At 42.1% G+C, this 21,698-nt stretch overlaps 1 protein-coding gene across 1 annotated transcript in view; it reads left to right on the top strand.

Moving 5' to 3' along the window:
* The first annotated feature begins 13,988 nt into the window (after positions 1-13,988).
* The window catches only part of COLEC12 (collectin subfamily member 12), an 87,282-nt gene continuing 79,572 nt past the window's right edge, over positions 13,989-21,698 (top strand). Inside the window, exon 1 of the mRNA XM_083450255.1 lies at positions 13,989-14,548. Within this exon, the coding sequence (XP_083306381.1) occupies positions 14,542-14,548 (7 nt within the window). The 5' untranslated portion in view covers positions 13,989-14,541. The remainder of the gene's footprint in view (positions 14,549-21,698) is intronic.

Below are 21,698 nucleotides of genomic sequence, written 5' to 3'. Positions count from 1 at the left end.
GACTTCACCCCCGAGGCTCAGCCCTAACTACAGCACTGCCCTCATTCCACTGACAATGATTGCCACTGCTCTAGTCGTGTATTAAAAACAGCTGCTTCTAGATGGAATTACTTGGGGAAATTAGATGCCAGGCTTTAGTTTCGATATTCAATATATTGTTTTCTGGAAACCAATTATTTTCTCTGGTTATTTTTTTAAAGTTAGTGAGATGTGCTGATGAATTTTATGGAAAAATAAGTGATCTTCATCTAGGGAACCAATGGTATTTTTATTTTTCTAAGCCTGAATATGGGGACCATCAAGACAATGACGCTGACATTTAAAACATAGACAAATGTAAAACAAACCTCTAGATACATTAGCTGGTTCTGTAATGTTTCACAGTCCTGAGGATTTTGAGGAAACCACATTCCACGGAGCTGATCTGCTTCTCAGCTATGCCAGTTTTGCTGACTAGTCTTTTTAAGAGCCAGCATTGTTGTCTAATTGCAAATAAATAATCACAAAACCAATCCAAGCTTGCTGTGCTGTAACAGCGTTATTATTTGTTACTTTGGGGAAAGAGATTTCCCTAAAAAGTTATTGAAAAATTCCATTGTGTTTGTGAACCATAGCAACTGTGATGAGTTAAAAACAAAACAAGCCCCCACCCTGTTTGGTAGATGTTACAAAAGTACAACCAAACACTTTCTGTGCATTCTTATTTCGAGGGGAAACGCAGGAGTCGTATGTGATCTGTAGAATACAGATGACTGAAAGCACTCACATTTCCCATCTGTGAGTCTGTCTGCTGTTTCCTTCTGAGCCACTTTACTGGCACAGCCAAGAAAGTTGATGTCAGAAAGCATGTTGGGAAACTGTCACGTTTCTCCTGGGGCAGCAGCAGTGGCTGGAAGAGTGGCAGAGGCAGAATGATGTTCCTCACCTGGCTTCCCAATTCCCAGTACAGTCGTACCTTGGTTCTCAAACAGAATGCGTTCCGGGAGTCCGTTCGACTCCTGAAACTGTTTGAAAACCAAGGCACGGCTTCCATGGGAACCATGGAAGCTGGGCCGGATGTTCGGCTTCCGAAAATCGTTCCAAAAGCAGAACACTCACTTCTGGGTTTCAATCATTTGGGAGTTGATTTGTTTGGGAGCCAAGGCGTTTGAGATCCAAGGTATGACTGTATTGCTGCAGTTAACCAACAGGTAGGGGCGAAGCATGGGGAACTCAGGGTGCAAGACAAAATTGCAAAAAACAAAAACAAAACCCCAAAGTATATACATTAGGAGGCAAGGGTACTGAGATGCTGAGGATTTTTGTGAGGATCTTTCCACAAAACAAATTACAAACTGATGGGGGAAAGTAGTGGACAGAACATGAAATTGAAAAACTGAGGGAAACAAAAGTCAATATATTTGTCCATCCCAAAACCATATGTAATCTATTTTTTTAAAAGAGAGAGAGAGAAGGGGGATAATATAGGAACTCTTTTAATTACTTAATTAAAGAACTTCAATATATTCTTGGGCTATCTTCCTAGCATTTTCAGAGTGTTTCCATACTCTTAGTATACTCAGACTGTTAATAAAAGCCACTAACAAATTTACCATACCCCACCACATACAGTGAAGTTATTTAAGTAATTAAAAGAGTTCCTATATCAAGTAACAAAGGAACCCTATGACAGAGGAATGTGTCTTGTTTGTAGATTTTTCTCTTCCAGTAAACCATCCACATTTTGAAAGGGAAAGAAGAAGGTTGTCTGCTGGGATGAGGAGTCAGGAAGTCTAATAACTGTCCTTGGCACAGCCACTCTCCTGCTATGTGTCTATTGACCCTAATAATTTTTATTTTAGTGTTTTACTCTTTAAATCAGTTCAGCAATCACCTATACAAAAAGCAGCAGAGGCAAATTTTAACTGATTCCACATGGAAGTCCCTTTGTTTGTAAATGCAGTTGCCATTCACGGGGCACATTGTCTGGAATGCAATGTTGTGTGGCAACTTTAAGGCACTATATATATATATGCAGAAACTCATTTTGCAGTTTTAGTTAGTCAAATGTTTCTGTGTCTAATGTCTCCTATAAGGGTCTCTCCATAGCAGTTCCCGAAGTTACTTCTAGCCCACGCATAGACCCAGTAGCAACTTTTAATAGTTCAATGTATAGTTTTGATATTTGATTCTTGTGTGTTACTGAAAAAGAAAATGTAATGGAACACATGCCTGTAAACACAACTTCAACGTTACTTATAGACAAAAAATGGATTTGAATTTTCCAGTGTAATTCTCAGCTATGAGTCTCATCAGAAATGCAGTGTGTTCATTCATTCATTCATTCATTCAGTCTGTATCCCACACTTAGTACACAAAGCTCCAGCGCAGCTAACAACAGACTTTTGTTTACCTGTATCTTTACTTTGGGATTGTAAGCCCCTTGGCCAAGTTGCCTATCACACCTGTAATCTGTAAACATGGTAGGCTGGCACTAGACAATGAAAATAGTAAAACAGTACAATTGATATATTTTAAAGTGACACATTTTGTCACTTAAGTCTGTTCCTCAAACCACATGATGAATGGCTGAGACAGGGGTGACCACCTGCCAGGACAGCACCCAACAGTACCTCCTCTGGCACCCATGAAACGTCTCAGTAAATATCCCCTCAATCCACAATGAGTGAGAGACTGCTCCTGCTCAGTTACTATTTGGACTGGATTGACCTCTTTTACACCCATTACAATTGCCATTTTGTGTTATGCCACATCCCCATGACCAGCCATTTTGTGACTAGTCCCCTCAGCAATTTTTTTTCTTCAAAATTCCAGATGTCCCCAATATCCCCCAAAGGTGACCCCTGGATAAAGAGGGAAACCACTGATGAGAATGGGATTTCCCCGCCCCCACTGAACTATTATGGAAAGGAATATGAAATGCAAGGTTGAACTGTGCAGCTATGTAGACTCTGCTGGATGGCACTGACACATGGATGATAAATTGCTATCACCAGCTCTGTTTCTCTCTGAATAAAGTCTTGAAAGGGATAAGCAGGAAACATGTTTGCCGGGGCCATCCCAGCATCCGACACACAATGGACATCAAATGTTTGCATCATGAAAACTGTACCCAGGGAGGTTCCCCATGCAATTTAGAACCCTAACTTTGCAGGGGAGAGGTCAACATAGGAGAGTTCAGTGACATGGATTTCCTGTCTATGAAATATCCAGTAACGCTCTCAAAAACAAAGTTTATAAATCTACTTAGTTGCTGTTATTCAGAACTACTGTGGGGGCCCTTAAATAGCCATGCAATCACATGGAAATCGGTGATATTCTTCCTGTTGAAATAACGGATGCAGAATTAATCACACATTCCTAACACACCACTGAGGTACCATTACAGTAGCTCTCAATCCAGTGTTTGTTTTAAGCAATATATTTTCGTCCTCTTGCCAATAATAGATTCATGGAATTACTAACAGATACTTTTCAAATGCAGATCTAGGAACTATATAATATTACTTTATTGTTATTTTATGTAATACATGAGCTTTTATTCACCATGGGAACACTAAGCTTTCTTTTAATTGCAAATTATTAAGTAAAACTTCTGGCTTATTTGCCATGATTGCAATCCACCATATAATTTGAAAAAGGCATCAGATTGTATCCAAAGATAGATGAATACTGTATTTTTTGCTCTATAAGACTCACTTTTTCCCTCCTAAAAAGTAAGGGGAAATGTGTGTGTGTCTTATGGAGCGAATGCAGGCTGCGCAGCTATCCCAGAAGCCAGAACAGCAAGAGGGATAGCTGCAGTGATCCCTCTTGCTGTTCTGGCTTCTGAGATTCAGAATATTTTTTCTCTTGTTTTCTTCCTCCCAAAACTAGGTGCGTCTTGTGGTCTGGTGCATCTTATAGAGTGAAAAATACGTGACTTTCTCCTTCATCTCAGGAGCGATCCAGGTGAGGCTCCTTTGAACAGGAGGAGGCAATTTTTGCGATCCAAATGCTGATCTCTCTCTCTCTCTCTCTCTCTCTCTCTCTCTCTTTCTCTCTCTCTCTCTCTCTCTCTCTCTCACACACACACACACACACACACAGAGTCTTGGATGGGAGCGAGAGGAAAGTGGAACTTTCTAGGAAAACTATAGTACACGTTTGTTGACCTTGTTTCATACTCTTTCCTTTCCCCCCAAATGTCTTGCATCGTGCATTTTAAGGATTATGGCATGTCTGATATATGATGAACCCTCAATTAGAGGAGAATGATCAAAAGAAATTATTGCGTACCTGTTCATTACTAGTTATATTTTTTGCCTTTGAAGATGACTCTAGAAGGCTATTCACTGTCTTGCATTTACCATATCTTTCATTATGCTGAAAATGGAAATGTGCACTCACAGCACAAACACAGGCTATCTGCAGCAGCTTTCATTGGTCCAAAGGTGACTTAAAAATCATGATATGTAATCCAAGCTATTCAGCTGAATGCAAAAACATTCTGCATGCCAAGCAAACAGCGCTCTGGTTTCTCCTCTCCCAAAAATTGGGAGTGGGGAAGAGAGAAAGAAACTCAACTTAAATAATTTAAAAGTTTGAGCCAAACACTGTGGTGATCAATGGAATGATACATATGGCAGTCATATGTTTTTACTGGGTTCCAGTTTCTCGTTCACATTCATGAGTTACTCAGTACTACTGACGAAAGCATGTGCCCACTATCTGTATATAACCAGAACCAGCTCCTTGAAAATTAGGCGGTTGTTCGGGCTTGTTCATAGCTGAAGGGTATTTGACACAGCTGTTCCTCACGCCCTGCAACCTTTTTCACCATTCTCTTCCTACTGCTCACTGACACTCCAAAGGGGGCGAAATGGAAGTACTGTAGAGCAATCATTATGGGATGTATGTGCATAAGTCTGGATCTTGGAAACAACACTCCTCCTTAGAACCAAGGCTGAAGAACAGTTGGATGAAGATGATACTTCAAAAACTCTAGTGGCGAACCTGTAGCTGTTGAGATGATGTTGAACTCTAGCTCCCATGAACCCCAGGCATCATGGTCAATGGTCAGGGATAATGGAGTTACAGCCCAACAACCTCAGGAGACTGATGTTTCCCCAACCCCCTTCTTTGAAAATAAGTCTGATTTCATTATTAACAGTTTTAATCTGAAAGCACCGAAACATTTATTTGCCAAGCAGATAAATTAGCCATGTCTACATATCTCAAGGGGACGCGGATGGTGCTGTGGGTTAAACCACAGAGCCTAGGACTTGCTGATCAGAAGGTCGGCGGTTCGAATCCCCGTGACGGGGTGAGCTCCCATTGCTCGGTCCCTGCGCCTGCCAACCTAGCAGTTCAAAAGCACGTCAAAGTGCAAGTAGATAAATAGGTACCGCTCCAGTGGGAAGATAAACGGCATTTCCGTGTGCTGCTGTGGTTCGCCAGAAGCGGCTTAGTCATGCTGGCCACATGACCCGGAAGCTGTATGCCGGCTCCCTCGGCCAATAAAGCGAGATGAGCGCTGCAACCCCAAAGTCGGTCACGACTGGACCTAATGGTCAGGGGTCCCTTTACCTTTACCTTACATATCTCAAAGTTAACCCTTTTACAAAAACTGCATTTTGTTTTATTTTTGCCACTTTTTCGGTTTCCTGTTTAAAAGCTGTTCTAAATATGTTGCCTAGAATATGAGGAGCTCTAGCTAAGTTGATTTTTTAGATTCTGGATATTGCTGCACTGCAGTCTTTCTGTGTTTTCATTGTAGTGGCAAAAGTGTTTTTAGCTAACATGCTCGCCATGTGGAAATCAGTGACTTAATATGAATAACATTACAGCAAAACTTCAGAGTATGCTGGAAAGCTTGCAAACATTAATAACAAAAATATGTTTGTAAATCAAATACACCAAGGTCTTATTTTTGGACTGCTGCTTGGGATTTAGCTTTAAAGCAGACATTTGTTCCTGAAAGAGAGAGCTTTGCAATTTATGTTTCTAATTTGAAGAAGTTCCATAGTTCACCACATACATTATTTTTGAAAGGGCAGTGAGGGAAAGCAAATGCTGTGGTAAATCAAACACAGATGAAGTATGTATTACCTTCAGCACTCTACCTTACTCTACGTGTGCTTGCCCATACTTTGAAATCCTCACCAGAGGCCATCATCTGCATCTTTGCCAACATCTGAGGTTCGGCGTGTAGCTATTGCAGAGAGAATATTTTCAGTGGTGGCACCTGAGCTTTGAATGCTCTCATTGGCATCCACCCTAATGTCTTCCTGGTGTCAGACAAATATATTTTTATTCTCACAGGCATTTAAACACAGTTGGATCTGTATTACTTGCATGATTTTTATGCTACTTTAAAATATTTTTATTTTATTGGACTACTTTTAATGATAAGTTCAGCATTTCAGTAAGCTGTTCTGATAATGTATCTGAAGGATGAGATAAAAATCTAAATAAATACTGTGAAATATATTGCAAGCATATAGGGTAACTTCTCAATGTTTCCTGGAAATTGTGATGATTTAATATTTGTCCTCTTGATGCATTGAGTCCTGAATCACTTAGGACAGCCCTACTAAAACAATAAGGTTGCATTGAAAAATCACACACTTGTTATATTCAATAGAATCATCAAGGGTGCTCTGCTGTCTGTGCCAGCACAGCAGCCCCCACTTATTGGAGTGCTCACTTGCAAGCAGAGACTTCTCACTTTGGTTGAGAACTTTGTGGCTGACTGGTCCCACTCCACTATTTAAAAGCAACGCAGGAGCAAATATCCTTCTTAAAGTGTGATGCCCAGAAATGGGCACAGTATTCCAGGTGTGGTGAATCTGGCTAAGGCAGAATAAGCGATGCGGGTGGCGCTGTGGGTTAAACCACAGAGCCTAGGATTTGCCGATCAGAAGGTCAGTGGTTCGAATCCCCGTGACAGGGTGAGCTCCCGTTGCTCAGTCCCAGCTCCTGCCAACCTAGCACTTCAAAAGCACAAAGTGCAAGTAGATAAATAGGTACCGGTCCCGCGGGAAAGTAAACGGTGTTTCCATGTGCTGCTCTGGTTTGCCAGAAGTGGCTTAGTCATGCTGGCCACATGACCCGTAAGCTGTCTGCGGATGAACGCCGGCTCCCTCAGCCAATAAAGCAAGATGAGCGCCACAACCCCAGAGTCGGTCACGACTGGACCTAATGGTCAGGGGTCCCTTTACCTTTACCTTTATTACTTCCCTTGATCAGGACACTATTCTTCTGTTACAGCTGGTTCTTCCTCCCTAAGTGCAGGAAATTTATGGAAATTTATTTTGTTCGTTTGGCCCCAGTTCTGCAATCTGTTAATCCTGATTCTATCTTCTGTGGCATTGGCTACCCCTGCCAGTTTGGTGTCATCTGCAAATTTGGTGATCTTAAAGTCTGAATAGCCCAGATCTTTTGTCCAAGGGTGGGAACCAACACAGCCTTTACCTCCGGATGGTTTGGACTTGCTGGCTGGGCCTGATGGGAGTTGTAGTCCAAATGATCTGGAGGGCACCAGCTTGGCCAAGGCTACTCTGATACATTTGCTGCTTCAACAGCAGCAGAGCAGCATCGCTGTCCCTCAAATGAATGGGGAAGCACAGCTTGCAAAGAATTCTATCCACATGCCAGAGTCCCTGCACATGTACCAGAACTGCTGAATCAACATTATATTTCATTTTTTCTCTCTGGAAAGATAGAGTGTGTGCGTGTGATGGGGGAGCCAAGCCTTGAACTGGATCAAAACTGATGAAGCTACAGTGGCTTCATCCCTCATAATTTGTCCTTACTCAAAGAAAATAAAACCTGTATGACGGCCAAGGGGAAATGCTTTTCAAGATACGTACCTGGCTCTGTTCCTAATTATACTGAGCTGGTTTTGTTATCTAAGCTACTGCAGGTCACAAATGCATTGTGGTGCATTTTTTTGCCAGTGGCAATTAACAAATTAAAAGACACTGAAGCCTTGTTAGAATGTCTACTCTCCCATTTCTCCTTCTTCAATGGATTCCACAATTAATTGTCTTTTCTGACTAGCTTCTGCTAACTTCATGTGCCACTCCATTATTTATAGGGGAGCTGTAGCAGATGTCCACAGTTTTCCATGCCATTAACCTCAGGCTGAGCTGCAAGCACACAAAGGGTAATTCTTCTCTAGATGCCCCTACCCAGAATTAGGGGGAAATTATCCCTCACAAGTAGAGTTTGATGAGTTCCCTTGGCTCCTGTTCATAAGACTGGCTCCAGTTATTGCCAGGATCATCTCCACCCCCCTACACACTAACAGATAATGTTCCAGTGGAACAACAAAACTTGCAAGCCAATATGTAAAGTGTCCTCCTGAGTACAAAGGAGATCCCAAACGTGTGAACTGAGACTTTTTCTTTCTAAATGTATGAATGAACTTGAGCAATTCTGTTCTGAAGGCAATTCTTAAATACATGCATAGCAAACACACACTTAATGCATTGCTATTCTGGAAAAAAAAAAGTGATAGCAGTCACAATTAAAAATTACAGGCCAGATTCAGCTAAACAGTTGCATTAGTGAAAGCCAGCACAACTAGCACACTAGTTTAGAGGTCTTTTCCTCTTCTCCTTCCCTCCCATACATCCCCCACCCAAATCAGTTCTGGGAGATTGTGAGAACTGCAGGGGGAGGGGAAGATATTGTTCTATCTAGCAAGACGAAAAGCTTGCACGGATGGAATTATTGTAATAGTATGATGTTGAATTCCACCCCATGTCTATCATTTATCATTAATAAATTAAGGGCTACTGTTTTACAATGTGAAAAAAGACTGTGTGGCAGGAAAGAAAGATCAACACCCTGACCATGAGACCCAAAGCACACATGGAGGTGCCAAGCATTGCTCCCCCTTTCACAATAATGCCAAAACAGTTCTGTTTCTGCATGAAACATAAGCGTGGATGCAGAATAGTTCATGGCATTGCAATAAATGGAGGAATCTGTATGTGCATGCACTAGTTCCATATGTTCATTGGAACACCCGCATGCAGGTTTACTGCCCACATGTAGCAGTCTTACTCTTTGCAAACTAGGCTATGGAATAGCAGCAAGGAGGCTGTGTAGCAGAGCTGAAATGTCTCCCAGAGATCTGGGTTACTGAATTCCATCAAGGGATTGGGGAGGGGGCGTCACTGTCAGAAATGGAAATAGTAACGCACCAGACAGGGGCCCCAATTTCCCTTACTGGCACAATGAATGGAATCTATGACAGTGTCTGGGATAGTTGTTTCCCATCTGTCAGGGCAAATTTGAGGCATCTGTAATGTACATCTGATCTATGTAATCTGCACTGTAAACATCTGGAAATCACTACTGGTGCAATGCTACCACCACCCTTCAGTGCTAACAGTCAGAAGAGGAGCTTGCTATACTTACTACACAAACGTGTGGGGCTGGGCATTCTGAAAACTTGACTATGACCATTGCGATGATGGGTGTGTTTTTGTGTGCCACCATCTCCCTGTCACTGCCCCCATTATTACATTGTGCACGTGTGTGTATCTGCATGCTTGTTTCTTCATTTGCTCTGTCTTTTAACATGCACATCTCCATGTCTTCCCACCTCACCCTCTAAAAAAATCCACCCAGGAATTAACAGGTGAGCAACTGGGATATTGGGAATGAGAGATGATGCATGGCAAATGGTGTAAGCCAGTGGTTTTCAACCCTGGGGTGCCTTGAATGATAGTCCAGGGTGCTGCAGGCAACAGTTTCTTTCTCTCCCTCCCTCTTCTGATGCCCTCTTGTGTCTCTGCCTCCCAAAGGCTTGCACACCTGTTTGTTGCAACAGCCCTGGATAAAAGCTCCTCAGGTGAATGGTGTCTCTGGGGCTGGCCAGGAATGCTTCTCAGGTCCCGGTGGGGCAGTGTGAGGAGGCACCTCTCTTTGGGGCAGGATGGGGACAGCTCAGAGACTAGGGGCGGCAGTTACAGCTGCCCAGACGACTCCCAAAAAGAGATGAAACTGAGGAACACTCCCCAAGGGAGGGTGTTTGAAAAGGGGTGAATTGTTGCTGGCTCTGCAGGCAAGGGGTGACATATGTGGGCTCCTGAGCCCCACAGGGGTGCCGCAGAAAGAATGTAGCTGGTCAAAAAAGGACCCAAAAGACTGAAAATCTCTGGTGTAAGCAACACATATCCAAAATGTGCAGAGCAGAAAAGGAAATACTGTAGTGCCAATACAGCCTGAGAGAACACAAGGAGGCAGAGTTGCTACTCTGATTGAGCAATATATTAGAGATTCCTTCCTTCCTTCCTTCCTTCCTTCCTTCCTTCCTTCCTTCCTTCCTTCCCTCCTTCCCCTTCTTATTTGGCTGCATATAAACACATTCCCTCTGTCCACTAAGAATATTGGAAACTAGTTTTTTAAAGGGTGTACTGTAGTTTTAAAGGGGAATTGTGCTGTAAAGGGCAAACTACAGTTCCCAGGATTATTGGTGCGTGTGTGTTTTAAATATATGGTGTGTATGCAACCTTCTTCTGGTATGTCTGTTCTTTCTGAAGCCTGCTCATCTCCCACCCTCTCACCACTACTCCAAAACAATCAAGGTCAAAGATGACTAGAAACACTTACTAAAGCAGTTATCCTAGCCAGGAAAGCAAAACATCAAAGGCTCAGTACGTTCATAAACAGTCATTTACATGAATTACAGAGGCACTGACCAAAATACTGTATGATCAGCATCATGCTTAAACAGTTTACAAAGCCTTTGTATGCTCTCCAGTTTCAAATTAAGAGGGAGTAGTGTATTTCAACACTTATTTTCTCTAAGCTTAGTTATGCTTGCTTTCTGGATGGTAAATCTTAATGACTGCAATCGGAATCCGCAAATATTAAAATAGGATACTTGAGTAATAAATCTGCTTTTCTTGCAGTGATCTTACCATCTTGGCAAGTTTATACATAATCTAAGGTCCAAACATAGCTGTTGATTGAGGCCACATTCCATAGCGGATAAAAGGAACTATAATGCCTTTCAGATATAAGTGCTTCACCGTCTAAAGAAACATCCAGCTTTTGTACACAGCATCATTTCTTAAGGAATGTTCTTCATATCTTGTATTTATTTGATTCTGCATTTTTTAGGCTTGTTGCTGGCTTTCCAGTCAACCACTTCTAAGGGGACGTCACTGTGATTTAGGCAGTGTACACACTATAGCTTTTAAACCACAATTGAAGCCTATTCTTTGCCTCAAAGAGTTCTGGGTACCGTAGTTTCTTAAGGATTTTTGGGATTTGTAACTCTGTGAGGGATAAACTACACTGCCCAGAATTGTTTGATCCTCCAAATGTGCTTTGAAAGTATGGCATGTATGCAGGTTTAGTTAAAGAACTTACAGACTGAGGCGTTTCTGGATAAAGCGGAACCGAATCATCGTATCTGGCATGTGTAAGTCCATCACACAGATATTGTGGCAGCTCCTGTAATGATATCTGCTTGTTCAAATGATGGAACTAACATATGCACTACATACAGTCAGAGACTGTAGCACAGTCTCCCTTCAAACTGGTTATCTGTGCAGATGGGGACCATTCCTCCCACATAACTTGTTTAACACCAGCTGTTCAAAGGCCTGAGGGTCAGGGACATTGGCAGTGTGGAGATATGCTGGAGGGTCCTGCTCCCCTTGTTCATCTGAGGAGACCTCGGGATCAATTTCTGGGAAGAGCTAAATTCTGACACTAACTTAAGAGTAAGTTCCATAGAATTCAGTGGGGCTTCCTTCTGCCTAAACAAACATAGGATCAGGCTGCACATTATCAGTTCTATTTATTGCTTAGGTAACTGGGATGAAGATGACATACAGCCATATCCTGTGCAAGTTTACATAGGAGCAAACTGTAAATCATCTTACGTCCAAACATTCTGTCATAACTGGGTTGTGGATCGGCCTGCTAACACTGTGTAAACTTTTTTTTTTTTAACTTATTCACCTTTAAGTCATTCTTTCTGGAATGTAGACTGACAACATAAATGAATCAATATGCTTAAGAATGTAAACAGGCTTATTAAAAAATAATGTCCATGTCCATTTTTCTTTTAAGCAGACATAGTTTATTCTGTGAACCGCCGTTAGACCTCCAGGTATATAGCGGTATTTAAATTCAATAAATAATAATAAAGAAATGCACAATTCAGCAAGGCCTGCATTACTGTTCTCAGTTTCCTAAAAATCACATCTTGACAATTGCAAATATTGTCAACAAATACTTCATCTGGAAATATTTTACATCTCTGCTCTCACGATCCTTACTAATACATCTAATTATTCTTAAACAATATTATTCTTTTTACACCAGTTCTGACACATTGTAATGGGAGTGGGAGTCCCCTTCTCAGATGCCAGAATATCAAAGGTTCTCCAACATTTTTTATGGTGTTGTTTCTACGACACCCCCTAGTGAGTTTTTTTGTGCATTGTGTAATGCCCAGTAAAAACTATAATGAGTGTACCTGCCTGCAGCATCCTCGGAAATTTAGAATGCGTGAATTAAAATGCAATATAATTACTTCTGATTATGTACCCATTGAATAGAATTGTATACATATATTAGGCTGATGCCCCCCCTCCTTATCTTTTGTTTTGCCATTTTTGTGGGGAGCTGTTGGTCTTTGTGGTCTTTGTTTATGAATAAAAAACCACACACACACACACTGTAAGCACACAAAATGACCAAGGAATCTCCATTAAAAATGGCACAGTCAGCAGCCCCAAATCAAAGGAGATGATGGCAGCAGCATACACATTGAAAACAGTATTTAAACATCTATCTCCTCTGTTGACTTGCAGCCTTGCACCTCTTCTGGTAAGGATGTACAGGTCATCTCCACTTCAGCTGCTTTTCAGTATCAGCAGCCAACTCCAACTCAGCGCTTGGAGGAGAAACAGGGTTTCTGGGCTGCCAATTTGGCAACGTTGCTTGCAACCTAAAATGGCACTGTCCCGGGGAGACTGCACTGTGCAATCCTAGATCTCCTCTACAAAGATAGAAGCAACACAGCCTATGCTGAAATTGCTCAGACTAAGAGTGTGTAGCTAGAGTCATGGCCAAGGGGTGGAGATGACTGCCCCACTTTGACCTCTGATCCAAGGGGCAGCCAACATGGTGAGGGCACAAATGCTGTTGGACTACAGTTCCCATCTGCACCTGCCAGAAGGTCCAATGGTCAGAGATTATGGGAAGCATAGTTCAGTAGCATCTGGAGGGCACCACATAGGCTACCCCTCTTATCCCATGACTAGAAAACTTATTCGAGGATCTTTTGTGAGAGACTGTCTTTGTCAAATGTTCCATATATTTGGCGTCTACTGGATCACCTCATGGCTTCTCCCAAATAATCCTGGGAACTGTAGTTCTATGAGGGAAGTAAACTATGGCCCCTGGGATTCTTTGGAGGAAGCCGTGTGCTTTAAACTTACGCTGTGAACGTTGACTACAACATGTGTGAGACTGCATGTTTACTGGCAGGAAGCTTAACTTATCCTATGTGGTTTGTGCATGCGTGACGGTCTGGTGCCTTTGTTCTTATTTTAAACTGACATTAAAAATTGAACCTATGTTTTTCACGTCGTTTTATAAACGGGGGGAAACAGGTCAACATTTTTTTTTTAAAAAAAAGCCACTTGTGCTGTATTTTCGAATGAAGACCCAATCGAAGCTGAAGCGACATTAGCTACTTCTGTGGTGATTCGTCAACCTTCAGGATACATGTGCCTCGATTATTCCTCCCTTTATTTATTTTTTTATTCACAAGAACCGAGACTCTCCACCCCCATGGGACGGAAGGAACGAGCCTATATCAGCAACGAAGAGCTGAAAGTGGATGGGCTTTTCCCTCGCTTTTAAGTCCATCCTCTCAGAGCGGTTGGGCCAAGAAAGTTTACACCTCCGCCCTGCGCCAAACCACTACTTTTCGCCTCCCTCGGAGCCCGCTGTGGAAGAGTCAACCCCGTCTCGTGGTGACGGGAGGGCGGCTGAGAGTTCAGGGATTTTGCAGGACAGCCTGGAAGTCAGGGGAGGCTGCGGTTCCCAGTTGTGAGGGAACAACCCTTCTTCAGAGCTTCTCTCCTCCTCCTCCTCATTCAACCTTCGCCTGAGGGTTTATTATTGCAGACTCTTCCCTTGCCTCAATTTACAGCCCAACTCGTGAAAGAGGCGGGGAAAGCTGGAGTGAAGGTGGGGGGGGGGGAGCTGCTGGGGGAGAACTGTGGAGCCAGCAGCTTTCTGTCGTTTCCCAAAGCGAGCAGAGATTGGAGAGGAGGGGCAGAGGCTGGTCGTGTGAGTTCAGGCCGGTGGGGAGAGTTGCAAAGTTTACTATTCTGAGAGACCAGAGGGGGAAAGGCTGGTGCTTCAAGCAGCTAGTCCAGAGAGCTCCATCCACCCGCTGATCAGAAGCTCCAGGGAGCTGCCCGGCATGAGAGTCTCATAAAGGAGTTCTGTGCAACAAGGAACAAACTTCTCCAGCGTCTGAAAGTTTCCTATGTGGCTGCCCTGCCTGCCAACATGAAAGGTAAGCAAGGGAACAAGGCGTATGGCTCTTTCAGAGAGTGTTGGGGAAGGAGCTGGGCTGTGGGAGCAGCAGTCTGTCAGCAATGAACATGTGGTGCTTATTGTAGGAGCAAATATTTTTGCAAGCGTGTGCGTGTGTAGAACTGGAGCTGCATCAGGTCCGTGCTCTAGTCCATTAATGATGAAAGCTGCCATTTGTTCCTCGAGAAAAGTCTGAGCTCAGCTTCTTGCTAGTTGTTTACAGGTCCCCCTTTTGGATTTTTTTGGGTTGGAAAAATCTGTCCAGGAGAATGAAGTACTCACCCACACAACAATTTCTGCTTTCCCCAGCACATTTTTCTTGACCACCTATCCTTTTTTCATTCCCCCCTTTTCCCCTCCCCCTTTTTCAGAGAGCGCAGTGGGGGGTTGCCAGCATTTCATGATGTTCTTAGTATTGCTTCTAGACATCTGGCAATGATTAGGTTCTAGCAGAGGCTTAACTGGCTTGTGAAATATACTTGGCATTCCCCCCTCCCCTTTCAAGACTGGAAAATATTTAGTTTGTAGGCTGCATGTGCTGAAAATCTAAAGTTTAAAGACTCGCCTTCACTTACAAATCACACTTTGGTGTGCATGCATTATTATGTTCTATAGCTTGTGACCACTAAGTGTCACTTAAATCATTTATGCTGCAGTCCTCTACCCACGCACCTGGAAACATATCCAACTGGTCTCTCAGTAGCACTTACTTCTGAGTAGATGTGTATAAGAATGCACTCGACAATGAAAATGAAAAGTGAGAACCTCCGAATAGGTTTAGGACTTTGCACTCCAGAGAATAAGGCATCAAAAAATGATGTTTGGGAAAGTTTAGGAAGTAGTTGTGAAGCATAGTTTTTCTTTAGCCACAGAAATAAATCTAAGTAGGCAACAGAAATATATACTGTATAAGGAATCTGTGGCTGAGTATCAGCCTGTTGCTTAGCTTGTGCTGTTTAATTCTAGATGCCAAGAGGGCAGTAAACGTTGTGATAGTTCTTCCCAGAGGCCAATAAGAATCCTGAGGTTGTTGACTTAGCTTGCCAGAGAGGCAGTCTATGGGAGAAAGTATTTTCTTTCACTGAGCCCACACACATGTGAAAACAACTTTTGAATGTCATCTTGTGGGGAGTAAAGTACAGAACATTGGAGATGGTTAGCAATTCAAATGGTCTGTAGAGCCACCCGTGCTGTTATTTCTGATAACGCATGGCACTACAGTGGTACCTCAGGTTGCAGATGCTTCAGGTTACAGACTCTGCTAACCCAGAAATAGTACCTCGGGTTAAGAACTTGGCTTCAGAATGAGAACAGAAATTGCACAGCAATGGCACAGCAGCACTGAGAGGCCCCATTAGCTAAAGTGGTACCTCAGGTTAAGAACAGTTTCAGGTTAAGAATGGACCTATGGAATGAATTAAGTTCTAAACCCGAGGTGCCACTGTACTAGGATGGATGTAGTGGCGATAACAACTGAGAAGCAATGTACTTTTGCGCAATACCTTATGATGTTGATGTCATACAGTGCAAGGAGTTAAGTCCATTGTGGGAATGAGAGCAGACTGTTAACCCCATCATTCTTTATTCTAAATGTTATAAAGTGCACTGGTCCCAACAGAAGTTTTTCATTGATTCATGCATTTGGCTATAATTTAGGTCATATGGGGATTTTAGTGTGTTAACTGCATTGTACACAAAACATCTCTTTCCCTTGACTGGTACTGTGTCCACGTGACATGCTGCATATATGAGGAAAAATATTGCTTTAATGTTCTCATATGCATAATTTCTGCCTTCTTGCTGTGACACCTATAGCCTGAGTTTATGCATGTTTGCCAGGAAGTAAGCTCCACTGAATACAATATTACCTACTTCGAAGAAAATGTGCATTGGATAGCAATTCTAGTGAGATTTTTCATCTGGAAAAAGTGGAAAACATATCTGAAATATTGATGCTTTTAATGGAGATTCTATTCATTTTGGAGGGTTGCATGTTCTCAGTCTTCTTGATGGGTCATAATGACTCTCTTTCTGTAAGAAATTGCACAATCACTTTGTGGAGTGTTTTTCCAGAAACTCATAAGAAGGCCAGTAAAATGAAATCTTTAAATTACAGAGTTAATGAGAAACATCCTTCAATGAAAATGGCAAATGAACTGGTAATGCAAGAGTTATGAAAATCATAAGCAGTGCCAAAGCACCTTCCCTCTCTCCTGTTGCATCTTTAACACACACAATTGATTTTCCACATTTTTCTGTTTAAATCTCCTTCATAAAAACTTCTGAGCTTTTATGTTTAGAATAATCACGTGTTCTATTCATGAGTAACAGCAGAGTTGACCTGCTGGTGCAGTAAACATCCAACATCCCTAGAGAGCTGAAGATTATCTAAATAATTACATCACGAGTGATTTGCACAAAAATACATTGAGTTGGATCCAATCTTCGTCAGAGTAGACCTATCAAAAGCAAGAGGATTTGACTTAGTCATGACTGACAACTGTAAACAATTTTCACATTGTATGCCAAAATAATTTGGATTAACAGGTGAAGCACTAGATAGGCCACAATACAGGGTGGTTGGGCCATATCCGCAAGTTGGGTTAGTTAGAACAAGTGAAACATTATTTATGAAATGCATATAACTTCTGTTTTATTTATATTGGGCTGTATCCAACCAAGCCATACTCAATAGATTTAAATGAGATGTGACATTTAAAGCACATGGCTTCCCCCAAAGAATGATGGGAGTTCTAGTTTATCCCTCACCAAGCTATAATTCCCAACACCTTTAAGTAACTACAGTTCCCATGATTCTTTGGGGGAAGCCATGTGCTTAGAATGTGTGTTAAACATGCTTTAAATATATGTTTTGGATGTGATTAACTTGAATCCATTCATTTCTGTGTGTGGACTAATCAGATACAGCACACTTATTTGAAGATGTACCTTTCAGGCTGCACTGCTGTCATAAGGCAGTTTATAAGACTGTAAATTGCATAAAATTAAAAATTCAGTACGTACAGGAATAGGGTGGCCCTGAAAAAACATTTCAGGTAAAGAAGTACATATTCAGCATTCACCAGAAGCTGCATAGTGAAGAAGCCAGACTCACCTCTGGGAATGCTACAACTTAGGGGCTGCCACGGAGAATACCCACCCTCAGACCACCAACAGCCCAAACTTTTGTGAGAGGTAGAACTGCCAAGACGGAGCCCTCTGTTGATCTTAACAACTGTTAGGGTCTGTAAGGAAGAAGGCAGTCTTTAATATACAGTACAGCATGTAGCGAAAGTACAGTGGTACCTTGGGTTAAATACTTAATTCATTCCGGAGGTCCGTTCTTAACCTGAAACTGTTCTTAACCTGAAGCACCACTTTAACTAATGGGGCCTCCTGCTGCCGCCGCACCGCTGGAGCACGGTTTCTGTTCTCATCCTGAAGCAAAGTTCTTAACCCGAGGTACTATTTCTGGGTTAGCGGAGTCTGTAACCTGAAGCGTATGTAACCCGAGGTACCACTGTAATATAACCTGAGTGCTTAGCTTCCAGAAGTGTTCTAGCTGCCACATTCTGTACCATTTCCAGTTTCAGATCCATTTTTCAAGGGCAGCATCTGGAAGTTCTCTGTTCCGTAGAGATCTGCCACATTAACTTTTAAAACAAGAACTGAAAAAGACCATCACGTAGTTGGGCAAGAAGATCCAGCCTCCCTCTAGTCACCATTAAAAGTATTCTAGTTTTGGATTACATAGCATGCCTCCTACACAAGCAGCTCAATTTCCTTGCCAAATTCCAACTTTCTGTAAGACTGAATTTAAAGAAGGAAAAGGTCAGAAGATTTTCTCTCTCTTATGAGTGAAAAATCATTCTCCTTGAATTACTAAGTATTTGTTACAATTCTGGCTTGCATTAAGGACATGGTTTATCCATGCTTTGATTACAATTCATAATATTGCAAATTTGCAAATTCTTATCCGTTAAAGATTAAGAATTGTTATGGAAATCATCCAGAAACCTGAATTGCATTGTACCTACCCCAATGACTTACAAATGGAACATTTTAGCAGGTAATATAAAAGCATATTGTAGTTAATAACACAATCTTAAACATGCTAGTAAAGGTAAAGGTACCCCTGCCCGTACGGGCCAGTCATGTCCGACTCTTCGGTTGCGTGCTCATCTCGCCTAAGAGGCCGGGAACCAGCCCTGTCCGCAGACACATCCGGGTCACGTGGCCAGCGTGACGAAGCTGCAGCTGGCGAGCCAGCACCAGCGCAGCGCACGGAAATGCTGTTACCTTCCCGCTATAAAGCGGTACCTATTTATCTACTTGCACTTAAGGGTGCTTTCGAACTGCTGGGTGGGCAGGAGCTGGAACCGAACGATGGCAGATCACCCCGCCGAGGGGATTCGAACCGCCGACCATACGATCGGCAAGTCCTAGGCACTGAGGTTTTACCCACAGCGCCACCCGCGTCCCTCGTAAACATGCTAGTATGGGATCATAAAACAAGATAGCAACAAAACAAGTATTCATGTTTCTTGGCGGGAGGATTGGAAAAGAAAATATAGTTGTGAGTAATGGGAATGGATTTACCCATTGAAGCCCATCATTTGGGGGGGGGCTCATTGTAGCATCTCATATTTTCATTCATAAGGGATGACCCTGCTTTGTATATCTCTTTATGTATGTGAAACTTCCTCATGAAATGAATGGGAAGAATCCCCACCTGCTGTCGCAACATCTCTGCATGCTCATTAGAGCACACACATAGATTGCTGGAATTAAACTAGACTAGACGTTTTGGTACTGATTGGCTCTGCAACCCTGAAGCAAGGCACCATATATTGCACCTAAGCGTATCCAACAAGTAGCTGCCCAACCCTTCCTTCAGAACCTTCAGAACCTCCAGGGTGGTTATTTCACTCTGGAAGCTAACAACATTTGGATGGTGGTTGCTATGCCCCCTAGAAAACTGATGGGAAGTAGACAGCTTCAATATATATTGTTATATTGTATCTTCCCTTATGTTCAACCTGTATACATGTGCAAATGAAACCACATATTACAAAAATGCTACTGATGACCTCATTCCAAGGAAACACAATCCAGTTATTCTGGAGTTCTCACTGCTCTGAGATTTCTAACAATACAGTATAAACCAATTCTCAAATCAATAGCAACAAAAGTGACACAGATAGGATGAACAGAATGACTTAGGAGGTGCCCTGTGTCAGGGGCGGACTTTGGTCTTTCAAACTTCAGCGGTGCCCTATGCAAGACCATAGTTTGGCACACACACACACCTCTTGCCCTCCGTTCTGCTCAGTTCAGTACGACCATCATAGTTGTGATGCCCTCTAGTTGTGCAGTGCCCTCTAGGCTCAGCGCCCAATGCAGCAGAACCAGTCATGCTGTCCTAAATCCACCTCTGTCTGTTTGAGCAGAAAAGTGCTTGCATGTGCATAAGGCAAGCATCCTGAATTCTGTTGTAGCTCATTGGACTAGGGCACAGTGGGTTTCAGTGGAGAGGAGGAACCAGAAAAACCCTGTTGTGTGAGCTGAATTTATCTTGTGCTTAATCTACCAGTAGCTGCAGCTCAATAGCTCAAAATTCTTGCATCAAACTATCTAGATTTTCAGGATACTTTAACTTTTCTGCATTAAATTGTTTTGAGTTTTCAAAACATGGGTGCATGAAAAGGACAAAATGTTTATGAAAACTCAACATGGTAAAAACCAGGATGCAGTTCAAGAAGAAGTGAAATCTGTGTGCAAAAATATCCAGCTCTTTAAAGTGAAGCAAGCAATATGAAATGGCTATGTGAATGCATTAGAAGGGCAGGATATTGATCTTTTGAGTAAATAAATAAATGGAACTGGCTGAAATTAAAACAGGCAGAGATTGGAATCTGTTTCTTAGGACTGAGGGATCAGAACACAAAAATACTTTCCCCTATGCACTGCAAACACATCTAGTAAACACCCAGGATAGATTTACTGCATATTTTAAAAAGTCATTATTATAGCATTAAGTATCAAGTGCAGTCTCTTATCAGTAATATGCTGTAAATCCAGGTTTTTAGTGTCTCCCTGTTAGCTGTTCAAATGTTAACAGAAACTTGGCCTAGCCAGTTCAAATTCTTCATTAGTAACCAAAATAGGAACTTGCTGAGATTTGGTAGAGAAGTGAGTTTTGTTTCAAAATCATTTTTACTGTAAAAGTGTCATGCTTAGTTTCAAAACTCACTCTTGTATACATGTGATAAAATCCCAATATAGCAGTGAGTGGTGGTTGCAGTTAGATTATTAATGGTCACATTTGCGCTTAATGATTCTCACATTCTGAATACTCTTCACCAAAAACATGTTTGGATTACTATTTGTATTTAACACGACATGTGCAGCAGCTCCCTCTCACGTGTGCCAAGAATGACATCAATAAAACTTCAGTAAGGCTGTAACAGTCCCACTGAAATCATACTGAGATTCAAGGAACTCATGGGCCTGATAGACTGCCAGAGAAGGTTGAAAAGCTATATGGGTAAGGAAAGTTTGGCTTCAGCCTCAGATTTTCTTGGTCACACATGGCCCATGACAAATGTACTGTTTAAAAATATAACACCGAAGCACAAATCACACCATTTTACAAATTTGTGTGGTGCTGCAGTACTTGCAAATCTCTCTGTGTGTATTTGAAGTGGAAATAAAACTAACCAACTTCCCTCAACACATCCTTTCTGAATCCCCACTTCCATAAAGTGTTGAGCCATAATGTTATTAGCTGTGTCCTCACCCCCAAATAAATAATTATATTTAGAGTTTACTCTTGTTAAATTTTGATGACTGGTAGTTCATTAAAAAAAATAATCTGAAATGTACCTAATACTTCCACTTAGATATGTTAGGGGGGTTGGATTAAGGAATTTGGAAGTCCCATGCTTGGTCATGTTTCAGGATCTCATTCACCAAGTAGGATGCCAACTATATACAGTGGTACCTCTGGTTACGTACTTAATTCGTTCCGGAGGTCCGTCCTTAAACTGAAACTGTTCTTAACCTGAAGCACCACTTTAGCTAATGGGGCTAAAGGTACCACTGTACTGCCCTTAATTTGTAACATGAGG

The sequence above is a fragment of the Podarcis tiliguerta genome (assembly GCF_965153285.1).
Source record: "Podarcis tiliguerta genome assembly, chromosome: 7".
In the NCBI taxonomy this organism is placed as follows: domain Eukaryota; kingdom Metazoa; phylum Chordata; class Lepidosauria; order Squamata; family Lacertidae; genus Podarcis; species Podarcis tiliguerta.
This window is presented reverse-complemented; position numbering and strand designations above follow the sequence as displayed.